Below are 20,054 nucleotides of genomic sequence, written 5' to 3'. Positions count from 1 at the left end.
GACAGAGGAGTTTCGCTCGTGGCAACTGTTGATAAACGATTTACTTCAAAGCTTTGTATCTGAAGCTTTGCCTAGAGCTCTCACGAGAGGCCGGTCGCGTTCGTGTCACCACAACCCATTCCCGGCGGGGACGAGGAGAGCTCGTGCACAGGACCCCGGCAGGACCGTCCTTACCTTCCTCCAGACCTCCTCCCCCTGAGGGAGCCCAGCGGGAGGGCCCAGGCTGCCGGACGCAGGCGGCGGGCGCACACCGGGACCCACGGGGACCCCCGGGGGACTCTCCGGGCACCGCCTCTCCCGGGGGGCTGCAGGGGGCCCCGCCGGCCTGGAGGCTCGGCCAGGCGCCGGCAGGGCGGCCGGACTACATCTCCCATGAAGCCTCGCGCTCCCGACGCATGCGCCGCAGCGGCGGGCGCCCTCCCCCAGCTCACCGCGGCCTGGCTCTGGAGAAGACGGCGGCGGCAAGATGGCGCTCACCAGGTGTGTCCCGCGGGCCCCCCACGGGCCTCCCCCGGGCCCCTGCCGCCGGCTGACGCCCCCCGGCCTCCCCGCGGCTCCCCGGCCGCTGTGGGAGGCTCCAGCCGGCGATAGGGGCCGCGCTCCGGGGGTGTTCTGCCGGGCCGCGGCCCCCCCCCCCCCCCCCCCCAGGCCCCGGGCCCGCTGAGGGGCCGGGCCGCGGGGCGCTGAGGGCTGAGGCGGGCCTGGGGAGGGGGGGGGGGGGGGATTTGGGGAGGGGGGTGCTGGGGTCTCGCCCCCGCTCGTCTCCTCCGCGGGAAGGGGGAGCTCCGCCGCCGGGGCTGCGGTGACGGGAGCCCTGGGGCTCTCCCGCGGCTCTCCTTACCGAGGGCTGGGGGCTTTGTTGCAAGCTGTTGCCTCGCCTACAGGCCTCAGGAGCGCCGCTCCGCTGGGCTGAAAGGCCGACCTGCGGGGAGCTGAGCGCTGCCTGACAAAGCGCGTACAAGGGCTGCGGGGTCTGCGTGAGCTGGAAAATAGGAAGTCGGGAAATAGGGTTTTGGCTTCTCGACTTTGGCCGGGAGGTATCTAAGGTTGGGGGGAGGCTGTCGACAGGTCTGTTTGTGGGCATTTGCCTTGAGAGAAGGGGAGGGAGAGTCGGTTAGATTGTTTTGTTTTCTCGTTCGATGCTGGTGGAAAGAGTACGCAGAGGTGTGTGACACTCTTGTTAGAGAATGGCCGTTGTCACACACCAGTTGAAGCAAGGTGGAATACAGGTGGATTTAACATCGGATTTTATAGGAGTCCTCCAGAATGCTGAGAAAGCACAAGCTGCTTTTTCCCCATTTCAGAAAACCTCTCTTGTTTATGAGAGCGATGCATAAGTTTCGTAAATTGTTTCTAAATAAGTCTGCATAGACCTATGGTAGAGAAGATTTAATAATTTAAATAGATTTAAATTAGTAGTAGACTCAAGTGTAGGTTGAGTTTGACTGTGGGAAATTCTGAGAATTAACTTTGTGTCTTTTTTTTTTTCCGGTGGCTGTCTATGGGTGTGCAGTTTTTTACCAGCTCCAACCCAGCTGTCTCAAGACCAGCTAGAACTAGAAGAAAGAGCAAGAGCTCAGAGATCTAGGCAGACTGCTCTAGTCTCATCACGAAGGGAACCTCCCCCGTATGGTTACCGGAAAGGATGGATACCACGCGTACTAGAGGTAGATATTTAAACAGGCACTGTAGCAGTATGTATGTGTTAATGAGAAAAGAAATATCTTTTCTAGAGGAGAAGTAAACTCTGAGCATCACAAACATAATGCAGAGAACTGTGCGCAGCCTTACTACATGCAGAATTCCCGTCCAGCCTGAGGGATGTATTCTTGGGTTGGGGGAAGTTGCTGTAATTAACCGAGCTACTTTAAAAGTTTGATGCCAAACAGCATGTTATAAGGTTTCTTCTCTTCAGAGGTTGTTTTATGGAAATAGGTCTGTGGTACTTCTGGTTTATGGCCTGTGAATGTAATGATGCTCTGTAAAGGATATCCATATCATCCCTCCGTCATTATTTGTTTAATACACACCCAGATTATAGCTGGAATAAGTGAACAGGTAGGTAGCCAAGAACAGAATGCCGTGTGGTTCTGTGTGTATTGTGTTCTTAGGGTAAAAAAAAGGTAGCTGCTACTGGGGGATAGGGAGGGAGAAATTCATGTTAGAGCTGGGAGAAAACTTCTAAATTTGACAGATATGCATTGTTTGTGTATGTTACTGGCAAAATGCTTTTGGATGGTGTTAGGTGTATTTAGCTATAATCCTTGTCAGTTCAATGTGATCTCAACCAGAATTGTTAAAAGGTAGAACGGCAAATACAGATGTGTAGTTCCAATTCCAAAGTGTTTTGGTGCAGTTTTTCCACTGTGAGCCACAAAACCTTGCAGATTTTGAAATGGTATTTGACGTAACATCTGAGACCTACTGTGATGAGTCAGAAACCACTGCTCTTGGGACAAGGCACGCTCTCCAGGTTTTGATACAGTATTTCTTGTATGATCCTGCTATTTCTTGTGTGATCCTGCGTTGTTCCCAAATGCTGTCATTGCATGAGTTTTTAACAGCCTTACTCTCATATTTCTGAGTTAGTCCCATTGTCTTAAAGATTAATGCAGCACCTTGGGGATCCATTAGTGGTAGATAAGGTGATTTCAAACGCTAATTCCTGCGGTTGTCTGAACTAAAATATTGTTATGGGGTTTCCGCGTTTAATAAAGCGTGGGGTATTAAAATTTATCCTTTCACTTCAGTTCCCACCTACACTTTTCATTACTAAAGTTAAAATTTTCATGCTTATTCTTTCAAGTGTTAGCAAAAACAACTTCTTAAGAAGTCGGGTCAAACAGTTTCCAGCATCACCAGGCCACAAAATGATAGACATCTCAAAAGAGGGTCAGGGACTTCCCTTTCTGCCTCATAAACAAATGCAAATTCTTCAGTAGTAGTTGCTTATGAAATACAGCCTTTATCCAGTGATCCTAGAATGCCACCACTGAAAAACAATATCCGTTTTTAGTAGATTCAGTTATGTAAAAAAAAATCTGAGGAAGGACTGGCTTTTGTTCTGGCTGGTGCTCGAGCATTGATTCTGTAACTACGTGTTGAATGTGGGACATCCAGCGGAAGGCTTTAAATAACTGAAGCTGTATTTCAGGGAGCACTTGAAGCCAGCACAAGCATGTGCTGCTTTGGAAGGAAGCCTTCTGCCCGCTTGCTCCAGCCTCAGTCCACGCTGTCTGTTGCAGTGGTGTTAATTATTTGGTCCCCTGGTGAATATGGAGGGGGATCAGTCTACCTAAGACAACTATTCCTTTCCCTTGGAAAAAAAAAAAGGCAATGCCATCACAACGGAGGGTGGGGAGATACTGGTGCTGCTTTAAGCAAGTGCTTCCTTTGAAGAACTGCTTTTGAAGCCATAGCCTGAAGTTGGTCTAGCAACAGTACCAATTCCATGTGTGTCTTCAGTGTTACTGAGTCAGCGTGGTCTGTTCGAAGAGGTCTTTATTTTACTTGTGTTCCTTAGAGGCTTTTAGAGCAACAGGTTGAACAAGAGGAGAAATAAACTGTTAAGAATACTGGGCTTTTGGGTGCTTGCCCAGTTTTCAATGTACTCGCATGTGAAAATAAGGAGATAGCTGGCATCGGTACCATTGTACAGCCATGAGCTGCAGGCTTGAAAGGAACGGAAAGCTTTTTTAATTTCTTCACTTCATTATGGTGTGATAGGTAAAATTACAATAGTAGTAATTTTATGATGAAAATCTCTACTGGTTATTTTTTTCTTACTTCCACCGTTGCTTTATTACAGCAGATAAGTTCCTGAAGTTCTAATTAATAACTTGCATGTGAATTGATCACGTACTGTCTGTCATACTGTAGTGCCTGCATGTTCCAGCCAGTGATATAGGCTATTTCTCTGTGCAAGAAATAATTCAAGATACTTCTCTGCAAGATGTCTATGCATTTTAATGTCTTTTCTTTTAACAAGTGTAAGTTCTGTAGTCAATTGCTCTCTTACAAGAGCAATTTTGCTCTAATATTGTAAATCTGCTAGAGCATTTATCAGTTTCATTTTGTTAAAATCAATCCATTGCTTTGTTCCTTTCCCGCCAGTACAAATGTTACGCTATGTTTTTGTCTTTCAGTCGTTCACAACTTTTTCTTTTGTGTAGGATTTTGGAGATGGCGGTGCTTTCCCAGAAATTCATGTGGCCCAATATCCGTTGGATATGGGCCGAAAGAAGAAAATGTCCAATGCTTTGGCTGTTCAGGTGGATGCGGAAGGAAAAATAAAATACGATGCAATTGCTCGACAAGGACAATCAAAGGACAAGGTAATATTTTTTTCAAATGCCTAGATTGGGATGTATACCTGGAGGAGTTACCTGTACAGTTGCCAAAATTGCAGGAAGTTAATGTCTGTAGGATTTTGTATTTTAACTGTATCTCAGTTGAGTAACAAAAGTGTTACATCTTGTATATTCTAGTCCTGTTTATCTTAAAAGACTGCAACACCTTTCAAAAAGAAATGAGTTCAAATCATTTAGACTCCATGCTGTCATATGGATAGAAAGTAGTCTGACAAAATGTAAACAATACAGTGGTAACGTTGTTATTGCGGGGACTTTCATTGTATTTTGATCAGACCTTAGCGTCTGGAATTATTTGTCAAGAGGAGGATGCTAAAATACTAAAATACATTTATAGAATTCTGTGATGCTAAATACTTGAGAATAAATAGACATTTGACTTATCCCAAAATGGAAAAAAATTGGAGCAGAAGAGTACGCAAGAAGTAACAACCATGCTGGTTTTTTGGGGAGAAGCTTTAGGACAAATAAGAAGGGAAAAAAAGAAAAAAGTGTTGTTAAACCCCAATTCTTACGACTTTGTCAAAATACATCTTCACCTATAGGATCAGATTCAGTTTTCACATAGTAAACCTGTTTGGATTTGAACATCAGCATCTAAGTATATTTGAAAAAGAACTAGAAATGATGATAAACTTCGGAACAGAATGACTGATCTTCGGCTGTGCCTCATTTCGCTCAGAATTAGGAAAATGCTCTAAAGAATAAGATTTCTTCACAGTAGTGTGCTCCAGCATTGCTCTCTGCTGCTAAAGAATCTCAAGCAAGAGCTTGGAAAGCAGTTAAGAAACTAAGTTCTAGCAAAGTTAAATTTAAGCTATTAATGTTTGTCATTATTTGATTCATGAAGATCTGCATCAGCGTTTATTAAGTTATCTGTACGGAATCTATAAAAAGCAGGCATTTTCTCATTTTGTGGCCATACTGAGCAGTATGGCAGAGATGAGTAGCTCTTCCAAAACTGAACTCTGGTAGCAGCTGGGCTGGAATTAGGGTTTCCTGACTTCCTTCTCTCAGCTCTTTCTTCTGGATCAGTTTAATTCCAATTGCATCCAGCAGAATGTAAATGCTGAGATTAAAGACAAAATATTGTGACTTAAGGGAGAGTAAAACTGCAGGAAGATTAGGTATTTGAAACAATTTCACTGGAAGACCTGATACTAGTAAATATGCCATAGGGAGCAGTTCTTCAGTGAGTAGTGAGTTGAATACTGTGAAATGTTTTCTGTAAGATAGAGGTTTTGATAGCACAGTGTCAGTAGGATTACATAGAAAAGTTTTACTATCCTGAGAGCAGCAGTCATAATTTAAACATTTCTTCAATCTTAGAGTTAAGAGAAACAGATACTTAGTAGCCTGTGAGAAATGAGATGGAGTTTGTGACACTGTTCTGTGAGCTACTTGTTTGGTCTGAGTTAAGAAGCAGACTTTGCTTTTGCTACAGTTTATGGATTTTTTTGAAGTTGAATTTAGTGTTCTGCCTGCTTGTAGAGGCAGCAGTTCCATCATCAGGCCCTGTATCTAGGTGGCTTGTCAGCAATTTCTGCTGTAGTACTGGTTCATCTCTCTTGCATCTGTTCCCTTAGATATTTAAAAAATAGTTGCTTCAGAGAGTTTTCCTTGAAAAATGCTGACATAATGGAGATAGTCTGACAAGCCTTCTGTTTGGGGCTGGCAGAAAGTCTGCTAGATGTGAAAGACGGCATAATGTTGATAGATCTGGATGCACGACCTTATGGATCGAGGGATGCAGTTCCATGTGGTTATCCAGAGGAAAGACTTCCAGCACTAGCTGTACGGCTAGCTCTTGTGCTGCTGTGAATTCTGCCAATACTTCCTGTACTCATGTGGCTGGAAGACAGGCTAAAATAAGGCTTGGGGCATCAATAATTGACATACAATGGTGAAACTAATGCTCTGTCTCCTTAATAGGAAAAAAAAAGGACATGTAATTGCTTACTGCGTTTTTATTAGGGCAGAAAAAAGAGTGAAATTAAAGAATGGAATTATTAGGTCCGTTACTTGTTTCCTGGCAAGAGTGATTTTTCTGTGCAGGAGATAGATTTCTTCTTTTTGGTCCAAGGCTGTGGCTTAGACATGAATAGAGAAAAAAGGACCACAAATCTTGTCTACGGTTTTCTTTCAAGATAGTGAATTCAGTTGAAACATTCATAAGGGAATAGTTCCACCGCTGAAGGAACTCCTGTCACAGCAATGGGACAGGTTAAGAGAACATGAATAGAACTAAAATAATTTCAAAAGTACTCGTTACTCATAACATATTCGCCTTCCTCACAGAGTTTGATTTGAGAGCTCGTTGCCTGTTTTTTTCCTGTGGTGTGCTTGTCAGGCTTTGAAACAGAGTTGTAACAACTTCTGAGGTGTTACGTGCCTCATATGGAGGAATCAGAGGAAGGGACTCATTCTGCAAAGCTTAATAGTAGCTTCTTGACTTATATGTAAGATTGATGAGCACTGTACAGAGCTCTTCTGGATATATAGAATAAAATGTATTGAGAGGAAGGATTTCAGTGTTAAATGAAGAACGTTCTGTCAAGACACTTGCCTCTGTCAGGTGTCTTGTGGGAACTCTGAATGCGATTGATGACTAAATCCTACCATGAGCTAGTTAGGTAAGATTGTTCTTTTTCTGATGGTACAATGGCATGTAGATTTCTAATTGCCGCCTGTTAAGGCTGCCTCATCCAGAAAAAGAATTGTCTGTCTGTACCAAAAATTGAGTGTTTCACTTGCGGCTAGGAGATTCTGCTTTTCAGGCCAATGCTTCATTTTAAATTCCCTACATGAAAAATGGTAGGGAATGAGCATATTACAATATCAAACGGACCCAGTTTCCTCTTGATCCTGGATCAATAAAACATCTGAATTTCAATGTTAAAATGGTGTAAATGTGTAGAAAAACAACACAGTGCAACAACATCTTTCATTTGCCTGTCTGTATCACCTCAGAAAAAGGACTCCAGTTAGGATGTGCAAGTGTGTCAGGTTTTGATGAAGACAAAAAATGTGGTGGTTTCAGCCAAATTTCATGCATGTTATTGATTTCTTCCACATTACTGCAGCTTTCCGTTTGCATGCATTATTTTAGGGTTTAACTAGTTCATGTAACTCATTTGTACCTCAGTATGCTGTAGTTTTGAGGGAACCTCTTAAATTTTTTTTTTTCCTATTTTGTCTTTTGGGATAATCCGAATGATTTCAGCATACCTGGTTCTTTGTTCAGCAAGACATCTGGATTTAGAATTAAATAGAGGACCGCTGCTCTGCAGTTATCTTTCATTCAGCTCTTAAGATGCTGAGATATTGTTTTTGCTAATGTAAAGGATTAAAGTTTTAGGAGTGAAAGATGAGAAGCAGTAAATGGCTCATGTGTCAAATTAATACTGAGGCTAAAGGCCTATTTCATAGTTGGACATGTACTTTATAATAAACTTGAAATAATAGCTATAATAACTTTTAACTTTTTGAATTAAGACTTTCTGATGTTATTTGTTGGATAAATGTGAAACATCAGTGCAGTATAGTAGAGTTTTTCCCCCTGTAATTATCTAATAACATACTTTCCGTACATTTTAAATTGGGACTTAAAACCTGGTGACAGCTAGTTGCATGTTCTATGAAGACTGAAGTGCCTGTATAAGGGAAAGTGTTGAGAAAAGATTACTTGAGCGTTTTTTTCCAAGAACATAGGAAATGTAATGAAATGAAAAATTCTAGATACTGAAAAAGATGTGTATGAAAATCTTAAGGAATCCTTGAGAACAGAAATATAAACTTGACTTTTCTGTTTGTTTTGAAGCCTGAAGAAGGAGAAGCATAGGAAAGGGAAGCAGGAAACTGTGCCTAGTTCCAGTTCTGAAAGTGATTTATGTAATTGTATTTCATCAGATTGCTGTTGGTTTTTTTGCCAATATCCCATCTGTGAATTGGACTGAAGAATACATTCTTATTCCGTGGAAGTCATTGAGCAATGTGTAATTGTATACAATAAATGCATTACAATTAATTGTTGTATACAGTTTAATTAATACCTAAAACTTAATCAAGGCCTGAAATATTCATTTGCAATACTTCTATTTATTTGTGTTCTCCAGCACTAATAAAATATGTTGTCTTTCAGATTATTTACAGCAAATACACGGATCTTGTCCCAAAAGAGGTCATGAATGTGGATGATCCTGAACTGCAAAGACCAGATGAGGAGACAATTAGAGAGGTATTGTAGGCACTGATGTGCCTGGTTATCGGAGGTACATTGTATGTCTTGCATATTTGATGAGATGCGTACTGTGGTATTTTTGCCTTCAGATAACAGAGAAGACAAGAGCAGCCTTGGAGAAATCAGTCTCACAGAAAATTGCAGCAGCCATGCCAGTTCGAGCAGCTGACAAATTAGCTCCTGCGCAGTACATCCGGTATGTATTGCTGGTGCATGTGTAAGATGTTACATATAGAATCAGAATATTCCTATAATTTATGAGAACAGAAATTCCTCTTAAATTCCTTTCTCCTGTAAGTAGGATAAAACTAGTTTGTGTACTTTGAATTAGCCCGCTGATGATAACAGAGTTTGAAGTGTGCTAAAGTATGTCAACATGTCATGAGTTGTGGCACTTAAGGAGGCTTATTGCTGTAGCAACAAAATACAGATTTGTCAGGGAGGACTATGGATGACGCTGCCCTGGAAACAGACTCCTTACTGGGAATTACAAGCTAAAACAAGATATAACAAGATTCTTCCTGTGTATTTAAAAAAAAAAATAAATTTGGATTTATTAGGAAGCTGGTCCTTGCTTATAATGGCTTTCTGAATCTAGGTTGAAACAGGAGAATGTGGCCCTGGGAAGATGCATTCTGTCTAGTGTAGTTGATTACCTGCATATAGTCCAACATCCTCCGTGCAGTTACCTGCTCCTGGCATTTACAGTGGAAGAGTCTTTAACTGGTGTGGATAAAAGTAAAATGCAGCTAGAGCAGTAAATTGAATAAAATCTGAGGTGGGAAGGGAATACCCGGCTGGCTGCCCGCAGAGAGTTGAAGCGCTTTGTTTTATCCAGGTACACACCGTCACAGCAAGGCGTTGCCTTCAACTCTGGAGCAAAACAGAGAGTTATTCGGATGGTGGAAATGCAGAAGGATCCTATGGAGCCTCCAAGATTCAAGTAAGTATTCAAAACTTCTTCATAAAAAATACAAGATTCTGAAGTATATTCCCATACAACATGCTGATAGTAGTTTTTTTGTTAATTGTTCAGAATTAACAAGAAGATTCCACGTGGACCACCTTCTCCTCCAGCGCCTGTAATGCACTCTCCCAGTAGAAAGGTATGAAATACCATAGCTGTTCTAATTTTTAACTTCTAGGTGGATTCCCAAATTCTACTTTGATCCAGTTCATTTCTGTGCACCTTCTCTTCCTTGTCCTTTTAACATGATGTTAAGTGGTAGGTTGGTGCCCAGCGAAGATTATTTTTTCATTTGGACAGTTCTGAAAGTACCTCTTTTCCTATGTAACTTGTCAAAGTTTGAGTAGGTTTCTCACGGATTTTATGCAGGTCTTTATTGCTGGGGTTGTCTGTGGTGTGAATGAGTACACAAACTTTAGCCTTGGTGTACTCATGCTACTCATAAACAACACAATAGGGCTTTTCTTGTATTGCGAAGGATTATCTTCTCTCTGAGAGATGAGCGTAGTGGTTCATCAGTTTTTTACAAGTTGAACTGCCATTAAATTTTCAAGCGTTAACAAGCTGGCTGTAAGTTCTGGTCTGTGTGATGACAGCTTAAGAGGGTGGCTGAATAGCTATGTTGTAACTTCCTTCAGTGTTATCAAAGGTACAGTGCAGAAATGAACATCTCCTTGCTGCTAAGAAGGGTTGTTTTCTTGTAGCGGTGTCCTGAAGCTTGTACTCTAACTCACATCAATAGTTTTATAGCTGCCTTTGAGAAAGAAAACAGTATGTCCTTTTGCTATAAATCTAAAGATGACTTTGCTTTCTCTCCTCTATCAGATGACTGTGAAAGAGCAACAAGAGTGGAAAATTCCTCCATGCATTTCAAACTGGAAAAATGCAAAGGTAATTAAGTTGTCATAAACTCACCTTTCTAATACTGCACCTTACTGGGGGACGTCTCTGAATGATGTACAGCCTGAATAATACTGGTTTTAAATCCCTAGAGTGACATAAAGTGGCTTCTTCCAGCGTGGAGAACATACGGTTGTACAGCTCAGTTTTTCTCTCTCTGGCATATTAGAGTTGTTAAATTGACAACAGTACAGAGCAGAGGGAATATATTACTTCATGGCTGAGATTATACATTTTGAGAGGAAAAAAATGACATTAGTTAAAATCCCTATAATAGTGCACTATGTGGAGCTTGAAACCAAAGTCTCTGGAGCTCACAAACTAAAGCGATCTACACTGAAAAAGGGAAAGGTAATTCTTAGAGAACCAAGCATGTTTCTTTTTTGTGCTATAGTCAGTCTCTGGAAAGTTACCCTTTTAGTGTTTTTGCACTCATTTATCCTTATTAGTGGTTAGCTTAGCTATTTTTATTTCTTGTTGAGTAGGTATGTCCTATACCTTCGTTTTTTTTTTCAGTAGCTAAGTTTCTGTTCAGAGAGAAAGGAGAATTTATATAATATCCTGCAATGACCAGTCTAATTGTTCTCAAACATAACAAGCTGTTGTTGTGAGGAGGCCTCTCTGAATGGAGGAAGGAAAGGCTGCATGTTTTGATGTTATTTTTCTACCCAAACACAGCTGTATAACTGGGACTGACACTAATTAGTAGATCGAATTTTAGGTTACAGATGCTAATACCAAAGCAAAAAATGTGTAGAGCTCTCTAAAGAATCTTAAAATATCTTCTATAAATACTTCCAGTTTTCAGCTTCTAAAGGCAAAGCTGGCATTTAGTGTCTTTTGCTTTTGCTAGCAGCCTTGCCCCTTACTTTCTCATTTTTGAATCAGCTGACCTCTTCATAGGTATGAAAACAGTTTGGGGAAAGTTTTAAGCACAAACAGTAAAACCGTATAGAGACTAAGAAAGCTAATATCTGTAGTTCTAAACAAAAAGAAAAAGTGGAGCTTATTAATCAAGAGCTCGTTCTCATTTCTATGAAGATGCACCTTGAATGGAAAATGTGATCTAGATTTGAGATGGGGTGGAATTGGAGGGAAGCTTAATGTTGCCTGGTATGAATCTGGAGTACGTATAAAAGAGGTTTATTGCAGCCTATTTATGAATGGCCAAGTTCTGTGTTGTGTGTTTTGTTTTTTTTCTTACACAATGAATCTAATAGTTTGCTATTAAAAATGTCAATGTCTGTGATTAACTGCCTATCTGTTTCCACTTTAGGGTTACACAATTCCATTAGACAAGCGTCTGGCTGCAGATGGCAGAGGATTGCAGACTGTTCATATTAATGAAAACTTTGCCAAGCTCGCTGAGGCTCTCTATATAGCTGACAGAAAGGTCAGGTGGTTGTTGAAACTGCTCTGTTTCATGTGGTTTTAACCTTCATTATATGTTTATTTCCTTGAGAAGATCAACTGGGAATAGGCTATAGCGTTTTGGTCTGTCCTGCTTCTGGGCTTCCATAAGGTTTTATCCCCAGTATCTTAGAGTCAGTGGCTCAGTGTGGGTTAAATTATTGGATGTGGTGTCTGTTGTTTCTGAGCCTGAAGGGCTGTGGTTATCTGGCTTTGAACTTTAACTATGCAGCTCAGTTCCTTCCCTGTTTACTGTGTAGTTCTAGGACAGATGATCTGCTTGCGTCCCAGCTGCTAGCTTTCTGTCATTTTAACTAGGGGTCTTATGTGTACAGGCTCGTGAGGCTGTAGAGATGCGTGCCCAGGTGGAGAGGAAAATGGCTCAGAAAGAAAAGGAGAAACATGAGGAAAAGCTCCGAGAAATGGCCCAGAAAGCAAGGGAGAGAAGAGCAGGGATCAAAACCCATGTTGAAAAAGGTACGTTTCTTTGTTACGAAGATGCTGCGGTGTTGTTTTTTTTAACGCTTTCTGAAGTGCGAGTTTGCAGAAATAACCTGAGAATTTATAATACTTACATGTCAACTATAAGCATGACATCTCTTCTTATGTCTTCCCTTCAACAGTCAGTGTATTTGGTTACTTAGTGGGGGTCTGTTTTGGTGGGATCTGAGTTTAATACACTGCTGTGAGGTTGAGTGTGTACAGGTTTAGGACTTTTGAGAAATTCATAATTGCAACTGGATCAGTACACGTAATGGCTTTCATGGACTGTTATAATTGATATTTTTTTCAGAAAACAATTGTTCTGACTTCATCTATGAGAACTAAACCATCTTTAAGTTTTCAAAGATGATAAATAATATTTTGTCTCATATTATAATTGGTCTTATAAAGCTATAGTTTTGTTGGCCACTAGGCACAAAATCTAATAACCTAACTAAATCATAACCATTGTGGTAAATCTTATGTCTTGATTTAAATTACATTTCAAAGATCAAGCTGTTGAATTTACAGAACAGTTCTCTTACTTTGCTAAAAGGTGGAGGATATGGTCATACAGTACCAAATACTGCAGCTGGGGTGGACTCACCTCTTTCCAACAGTGCAGGCAGGGGGACTGGCAGGCTGGAGAGCAGCTCTGCTGAAAAACGCCCGGGAGTGCTGAACATAAGCCAGCAGCGTGCCCTGGCAGTAGCAATATTGCAAGGGGCATACTAAGCTGCGTCAGCAGGAATGTAGCCATGAGGTTAAGGAAAGGAACAGTTTCCCTTTACTGATCGTCGGTTAGACTGCACCTGGAATATGGTACAAGATGGACATTGATAAACTGGAGTGAGTTCAGTGGAGGGTCGCCAAAATGGTCAGGTGGCTGGAGCATCTGCATAGTAAGATGCTGAGAGGAATGAAGCTTTGTTGTTCTACCTGGGGAAGAGATGGCTTGGGGGTGCCTAATGGCAGCCTGGTTTGATCTCAGCATTGATCCTACTTTGGGCAGGAGGTTGAAATAGACACTCCTTCCAATCCAAGTGATCTAATGATACCGAGTCACAGAAGGTTCTTCCAGGCACTTAGATGCTTGTGTTTGAACAATATTTTTATACTTTTTTATACATTTTATACTTTATACTATACTAAATATTTATATATATATATATATATATCTTTTTATACTTTGGGTCTCTTGTCAAGGACAGTTAACTGCTTGTGGCATGAGAAAGTTTTCCATGTGGTGTTTATTTAAAATGTAACATTTTAAACAGTGCTAAGGGTCAATTCTCTTTTGGAAATGAATACTGAATTCATCACTGTGCCAATACTTGTGCCATAGTTAATTCAGACTTCAGTAGTTGTCTATAATGAACAATCTTGCATTTGTTCAGAGGATGGAGAAGCTAGAGAAAGGGATGAAATAAGACATGACCGGCGCAAAGAGAGACAGCATGACAGAAATCTCTCCAGGGCAGCCCCTGACAAAAGGTGAGTCACAGTGATACATCCTGTATTTTCTATGAGATCTAAACAGTATCAGTGGCTTTGTTCCTTGAAGCTGTTAATGGGAAGTGAGCTTAGATTTATGAATGTAAGCTCAAGTATCTTGTTTCTCTCAGCCAGTAAGATTTCTGAGTACAAATGGCTTCTGTATGCTTAAAATCTCTAATATATTAAAAGTAGATTGCACAGCCTTTCTAGAATATAATGAACACCATTTTGTGAAAAAAATAAATACGACATTTTAGACCAAGTCAGCTGGATATAAATTGCAGATAGTGGAAAGTAAATTTAAATGTTAATCCCAGCTGAACATAACTTTGCAAATGCTTCCTTTTCTAGGAGACAAATTTTAAATGTTACCTAGTAAAGAACAGTAATGGCTAACATATGGTATCTGGGGCAAATTGTTAGCAGCTAATACAAAATTGGCTTGCAGTTGACTATATCAGCAAATACGGTTTATCTGATTTAATAAAGATTAAAATTTCAAATTCAGGTCGAAGCTGCAGAGAAATGAAAACAGAGATATCAGTGAAGTTATTGCCCTAGGCGTACCCAACCCTAGGCCATCCAATGAGGTCCAGTATGACCAGAGGCTGTTCAACCAGACCAAGGTAAAAATACCTTTTCACAGCTGTATATTTTTCTGTGAGAACACACCAACAGTTCATCCTGCCCTAGTGAGCATGGCTAGAGCCCTAAAGGGACCTTGTTTTTATGGATGGTGTGGATGAGCTCTGAAAGACACCTCTACATAACTGGTAGCAAACTACTGATCTTCCTTATCCATAGCTGATGCCACAAAAATGGGATATTCAAAATGTATAACTGGATTGAAGTGGATTGGGTTTGTGGGGAGAAAGTGTATGTGTTTTGCCTTCAAGTTGCAGCGACTTCATTTTCTTTTGTATAAATGCACTGATTGAATAGGGGAAATGTGCTCTGAAAGAGAAGCAAGTAAATACTTGCCATTCCCATTACTGCTTCTGTGAAAAAAAACCCTTCTGAAGATATAAATAGTGAACAGCAACATTTGTTGTCCCTGAACTTTGTACTATTGAGAGATGAAAAAGTAGATTAGGCTTTAAAAAGTCCCTCAATAGTCCTGCAGTGTGTCAATCATTCTTTTTCACGTCTCCAATGAAAGACTTGCAGGCAGAATGGGAAGCTGACGAATCAAAATTGAACAAGCAGGCATTTCTTCTACTTTCATGGTTTACATAAACTCGTGTGATTTGGATCAGTCAGCTTAAATCGTGTTTTCCAGAAATTCTGAATAACGTGCATTTCTGTGTGGTTGTACTTGGCCATTGTAGACAGCTGTACTTGCGGGGCAGAGTGACATGATCCATTATTCTGAAATATGAATGACCTGCAATCCTTCCTGTTGCTTTCTGACAGAGTAGAAGTGGCCCTAACTGAGGCTGGTAATCATTGTGTCATGTTGTCTTATCTTAATCCCAGAGCCAAAACTACTCATACCCTAATGAAGTGCTTGAACTCGCTGGAAATCAGTAGTAAATCACACAAAGGCATCTTTTTGTATCTGTCTGACAGCATGCCTGTATCTTCATGTTAAAATTAATTTAGCTGGTTTTGTACTTATTTGTATTATACAGCTGCACATCTTTCTTCTTCACAGGGTATGGACAGTGGCTTTGCTGGAGGGGAGGATGAAATTTATAATGTTTATGACCAGCCTTGGAGAAGTGGAAAAGATATGGCCCAAAACATCTACAGACCAAGTAAAAATGTGGATAAGGATATGTATGGTGATGATCTAGAGGCTCGAATAAAGACAAATAGGTAAGGGGAAAAACAATACAAAATATTCTTAATTAGGGTTCTGAAGTTAAAAGCAACTGAGTATCATCTCTTTCCCCCCCCCAGGTTTGTTCCCGACAAAGAGTTCTCTAACTCAGATCGTAACACCAGAGGGAGAGGCAGAGATGGACCAGTTCAATTTGAGGAGGATCCATTTGGTTTGGACAAATTTCTGGAAGAAGCCAAACAACATGGTGGTTCTAAACGGCCCTCTGATAGCAGCCGCCCTAAAGAACATGAGCACGAGAGCAAAAAGCGGAGGAAGGAATAAATGCCTCCGTTCCTTGAGTAGCAAAGAAATGGACTACTTGCTTGGACTTCCTTCAAAAGGCATTTTTAATATCACAGAGGTGTGTAGGGGGATGGCGTTATATAAAGCATTTCAGAACTCTTGTGTCAGGTGGAGATACATGTACACGTTAGCTCTTTGACATAGGACAGCTACCCATGGAGAGCAGAAGAAGGGAGACCCCTTTGAAACATTTCACAGGGGAACTGTGCTCTAGCCAGTGATCTGACTTTACCAATTCCCTGTTGCCCAGCATCTCAGGGTAAGAACGTAGCCCCTTCCTCCAGCTTTAGGTTTTGTATGTAGCTGAAGCTTTTATTTCATCTGTTAAAAAGCTCTCCTGCTGTATATAATTACTGTCTCATGCTATAATGGATGCCAGAGAGCTTATGGTTCAGTGTTTCTTTAGTGTGGTTCTATAGTTTATTTGAACAAGGAGGGGAAACAGCTGGATTCTGTTTTAAATCAAATACTCATTCATAGTTTCTCCATAATCTTTATTTTAGTTTCTTTACGTTTAGTGAAATAAAGCCTCCTTCCACCACTCATTTAGTCTTTTTCTTCCTTCTGCTGATTGTATCTTCTACCTTGCTGCAGTTTGACAGAGAGCTGAAAACAATGGAAATTATTCACATTAGGCAAGAAGATTTAATTATTTTTTTTAAGTTTCTGATATTCTAAAACATTTGTATGGAAGACACCTCTCCTCTTGTGTGAGCTATAATCACAAATACTAAGTTCCTGACATGAAAGTTAAAAAGATTCACAAGACAACAGTGACTTTTCTCAGCAAAACCTCTTCTAAGCTTGGAATTTGAAGTGGAACAGAAGCTAACACAGAAAATGGGAGACGTGATCATATATTTTCCTTCTGGGGAAGCTTGCCCTTCTTAGAAAATGAAGAAGCCTAATTGCCTTCTCGTTTTCATTTCACTGTAAAGAAGCATCTTAGCTCTTTTTTAGATTACACTCTACAACACGCACGCCCCTGGCAGGTAAATGAAGGTGGTTATTTTACAACTTCAAGAATAAAATGTGGCAATGTTTCCAGGTTTCCAGAAATGGAGAAAATGACACTAACTATTCCTCTCAGCTAGTCATAGTACTTAATTTAATAGGATGTTAGCTGTATGCAACTATGTTACTTTCAACTCAATTTAAGACAGTAGCTTAGGGTCTGGCTTGCCACATTTCAAGACTGAATTCAGCAAACCACTGCTTGATTTCTACTTCCCTTCTGCACCACAGTTTAACTCAGAGGTCAGCTCTTAGGAGTATGTCCTGAAATAACCACAGTCAACATACTGCTGGCAGCCTTGCAGCATCCTGCAAGTTTATTCTACTCTTGACGTCTCTGCATTGAAAGTTTCCGGAGACTAGCTGTCAGAACAATGTGGCTGGATTCTTATTGAGTGTTCAAAGACATTAACTGATCAGACTGCTTGTTGTGCTATATAGTGAAGCTAGGTCAGATGAAGCACATTCAAGTCTACAAGGAAATCCCTTCAGTAATTCCCCCCTATTTAGTGACCATACCAAAGGCGAATTTCTAGCTGTCACTCCGTCATTTGTTTTCACTGAAGTTTAAAGCTGAGCTTTATTCTGTCATCTTCCTTCTGTTCCCCAACATAAGAATTAGATGTTGGAGTCTGCCTACAGAAAGCTTTATTACAAATAAGTTGCACAGCGGTTTCTGAACAGTTTTACCACGTTCATGTTCCTTTACCTTAGCATAGGAAAAAGCTTTGATCTCTGGATATGGGATCTCTACGGTGTCTATGGATATATGACCTTAATTAGTCAAGCTGAGATGGTGGAATAAACAACTATTAATTATTTAAAACACACCAAAAGCATACTTAAGTGGCAAAACATTTAATCTCACTTGAATTTGTATGGCAATTTTTTGACATTACTGTATCCAAAAAAAGAATTCAAGACCCAGCTCATTATGTTATTTCATTAAAGGAATTGACATCTATTACCTTGGAACCTTCAAGTACGTGAGAGTCCTTTTGAAGTATATTCTGAACATCTTCTGGAGATGAGAATTTAATCAAGCAATAACGTTTGTGAAAGCCTGTATCTTTGTCCTAGTTACCAATTAAAGAAAAAAAGTTAATATAGGAAGTGTTCACATAGGCAGTTAAAAACTTTCTATTAATGTTCGATTTAAGGATTCAGAAGTTATCAGAAAATTTAGTGTACCTGTTTCAGAAGCTTGTTTCATACTTTAAGACATTTATTTCCATAGACAGTATGTCGGGGGCCTAGCAGAGGCTGTTCTGCATCCCTTTTTCTCAATTTGAGTCCAGCAATCAAAAAAATTTAAGATTTTAAGTTATAGTTGAAGACTGGAATAATGCATAGCTGGTTGTTTCAAATTGTCATTACCTGCTATTAAGCCAGTCACAACAGAACTGACATATGAATGGCTGCCTGATTTGAAAATAAGCCTGCTCAACTACTTGAAAGCTATTCAGCAAGATAAAGCAGCTGCTTTCAATACTGGAAAAGCAGGCTGCAATTCCAGATGACAAGCACTAACTGCACAGAAAAAAGTTTTGTTTTGTTTTTTTTTCTTTTTTAAGAAAAATTTGCCAGTCTGAGGAGACAGTTGTCAATAAAGCAGCGATCGGTGCAGGAGGGTCAGGTCTACTGAAGTGCCTATTATCCCAAGCTACTGAATTCACTGAACATCAGGCATGATTGCCAGCACTTCCAAATAGCAGCGAAGCTTCTACCCACAGGGTATTATGGTCACGTTGCCCTGTTTCATTATCTCAGTGAAGTCTTTACCAGGGTGTCTACAAGCAGACTTCTGTAACTGGCAGTTTTACAGATTAATGAATGCTCTTAAAGTAATCACCATGTCAAAACATACAGGTGTGCAGCACTTCTGGCTTTAATCAACAATGAAGGAAGGTTTATGGTAAGCTACCTTACCTACCTCAGCAATGAAGCAACACATTCTGTTCCAAACCTGAGAAAATGTGCATGGCAGACACCACCTGCATGTGCCCTGAACCTCAGTTTTCAGAAATAACTGGACTGTTGGCTTTCTCCACTTCCGAACCATTCTTCAACTGATAATAAATCTAATTTAACAGAAGCTCACTACACACTTAGCTTCATTTAACAGATTACTTCACAGACAGGCAGAAGAACCTCTGCTCCTTCAGAAATTATCTGTAGGCATTCCTCTTCTGCTGTTATGGATACCTTTATTATTATTATTATTGCTCTCTCCAAGAAACTGCACCAGACACTGGAATCCATGATCTACATGCTCTAATTTGGATAACCCAAACAGCAGAGAGGCAGGCACAGCTAACAGCTCAGGAGCACGTGTGAGTGCCGGAGGATTTCAGGTTAGTTCCTCTCTCCGGACAGTGTGTGAGCACCACGGACAAGCAAAAACCTCTCTGCTAGGCTCAAGAGAGGAAACACGTGGGTTTATTGACAGAAATAAAGCGAAACTGCAGTAGAGAACCTCTTTGGGTCAATTAATAAGAGGCATTTTTATGTTAATTATTGAGAAACAGCAATAACAGCAGACTCCGAGGGATACGTTTTCTAAGACTTGGATGAAAAACATCAGACTCGAACGAAGCCTACAGCCCACAGAGTAAAGCCAGCGGCCATGGAGGAAGGGAATTCGAGGGCTGGGAGCCCAGCGAGGCTCCCGGGGGTCTCCCGAAAGCGCTCCCGGCCCGAGGGCCCGTCCCGGCCCAGCCGCGGCTACTCACGAAGGGCAGCTGGCACCTCTGCACGGCCCCGAACTGCGAGAAGTACTCCTTCAGCTCCTCTGCGGGGGGAAAGCAGCGCGGTTACACGGGCCCCGATCCCCCCGCGACCCCTAGAGAGTCCCCACCCTGCCCCACCGCGGGTACGGGCGGGGAGGGAAGGGGCAGCGGGGCGCACTCACTGCTCGACACCGTCCAGGGCACATCGGCCACGAAGATGTCGAAGACCCACCGGGCGCGCCGCGCCGCCCGCACCGCCCTGGCCGCCGCCATCTTGTGGTGCTGCGGCCGCCCCCGGGCCCGGCCCGGCCCGCCC

The 20,054-nt window shown here is 41.3% G+C and overlaps 3 protein-coding genes across 4 annotated transcripts in view; 1 reads left to right on the top strand and 2 right to left on the bottom strand.

The window, feature by feature from the left end:
- The window catches only part of ADCK1 (aarF domain containing kinase 1), an 87,615-nt gene extending 87,223 nt beyond the window's left edge, over positions 1 to 392 (bottom strand). The window contains exon 1 of one of the 2 annotated variants that reach the window (XM_035539273.2): positions 175 to 392. The gene's annotated coding sequence lies outside the window, so the exon portion shown is untranslated. The remainder of the gene's footprint in view (positions 1 to 174) is intronic. The other variant, XM_035539275.2, reaches the window with a different exon arrangement.
- SNW1 (SNW domain containing 1) lies at positions 336 to 16,536 on the top strand. The gene is made up of 14 exons (XM_035539271.2): positions 336 to 480; positions 1,514 to 1,667; positions 4,173 to 4,334; positions 8,512 to 8,607; positions 8,700 to 8,806; positions 9,449 to 9,553; positions 9,647 to 9,716; positions 10,403 to 10,468; positions 11,754 to 11,870; positions 12,223 to 12,364; positions 13,768 to 13,864; positions 14,376 to 14,493; positions 15,522 to 15,685; positions 15,770 to 16,536. Exons 1-14 carry the CDS (start codon positions 467 to 469, stop codon positions 15,972 to 15,974), a joined length of 1,617 nt encoding a protein of 538 aa, XP_035395164.1. The 5' UTR covers positions 336 to 466; the 3' UTR covers positions 15,975 to 16,536.
- Positions 16,473 to 20,050, bottom strand: SLIRP (SRA stem-loop interacting RNA binding protein). Its single transcript, XM_035539276.2, has 4 exons — positions 19,921 to 20,050; positions 19,742 to 19,800; positions 17,978 to 18,085; positions 16,473 to 16,601 (listed from the first exon to the last, which is right to left on the bottom strand). Exons 1-4 carry the CDS (start codon positions 20,009 to 20,011, stop codon positions 16,542 to 16,544), a joined length of 318 nt encoding a protein of 105 aa, XP_035395169.1. The 5' UTR covers positions 20,012 to 20,050; the 3' UTR covers positions 16,473 to 16,541.
- Between the last annotated feature and the right edge of the window lie 4 nt (positions 20,051 to 20,054).

Source organism: Cygnus atratus, chromosome 5, assembly GCF_013377495.2.
Source record: "Cygnus atratus isolate AKBS03 ecotype Queensland, Australia chromosome 5, CAtr_DNAZoo_HiC_assembly, whole genome shotgun sequence".
Taxonomy (NCBI): domain Eukaryota; kingdom Metazoa; phylum Chordata; class Aves; order Anseriformes; family Anatidae; genus Cygnus; species Cygnus atratus.
Note: the sequence above shows the minus strand (reverse complement) of the source record. Positions and strands in the feature narration are given on the sequence as shown.

Coding starts and splice junctions, on each gene's coding strand:
- SNW1 (XM_035539271.2), top strand. Junction 8,807..9,448: donor GCTCCTGCGCAGTACATCCG/GTATGTATTGCT, acceptor TGTTTTATCCAG/GTACACACCGTCACAGCAAG. Junction 9,717..10,402: donor TGCACTCTCCCAGTAGAAAG/GTATGAAATACC, acceptor CTCCTCTATCAG/ATGACTGTGAAAGAGCAACA.
- SLIRP (XM_035539276.2), bottom strand. CDS start 20,011: ATGGCGGCGGCCAGGGCGGTGCGGGCGGCGCGGCGCGCCCGGTGGGTC. Junction 19,801..19,920: donor GCCCTGGACGGTGTCGAGCA/GTGAGTGCGCCC, acceptor TTCCCCCCGCAG/AGGAGCTGAAGGAGTACTTC. Junction 18,086..19,741: donor AGAGGTGCCAGCTGCCCTTC/GTGAGTAGCCGC, acceptor ATTGGTAACTAG/GACAAAGATACAGGCTTTCA.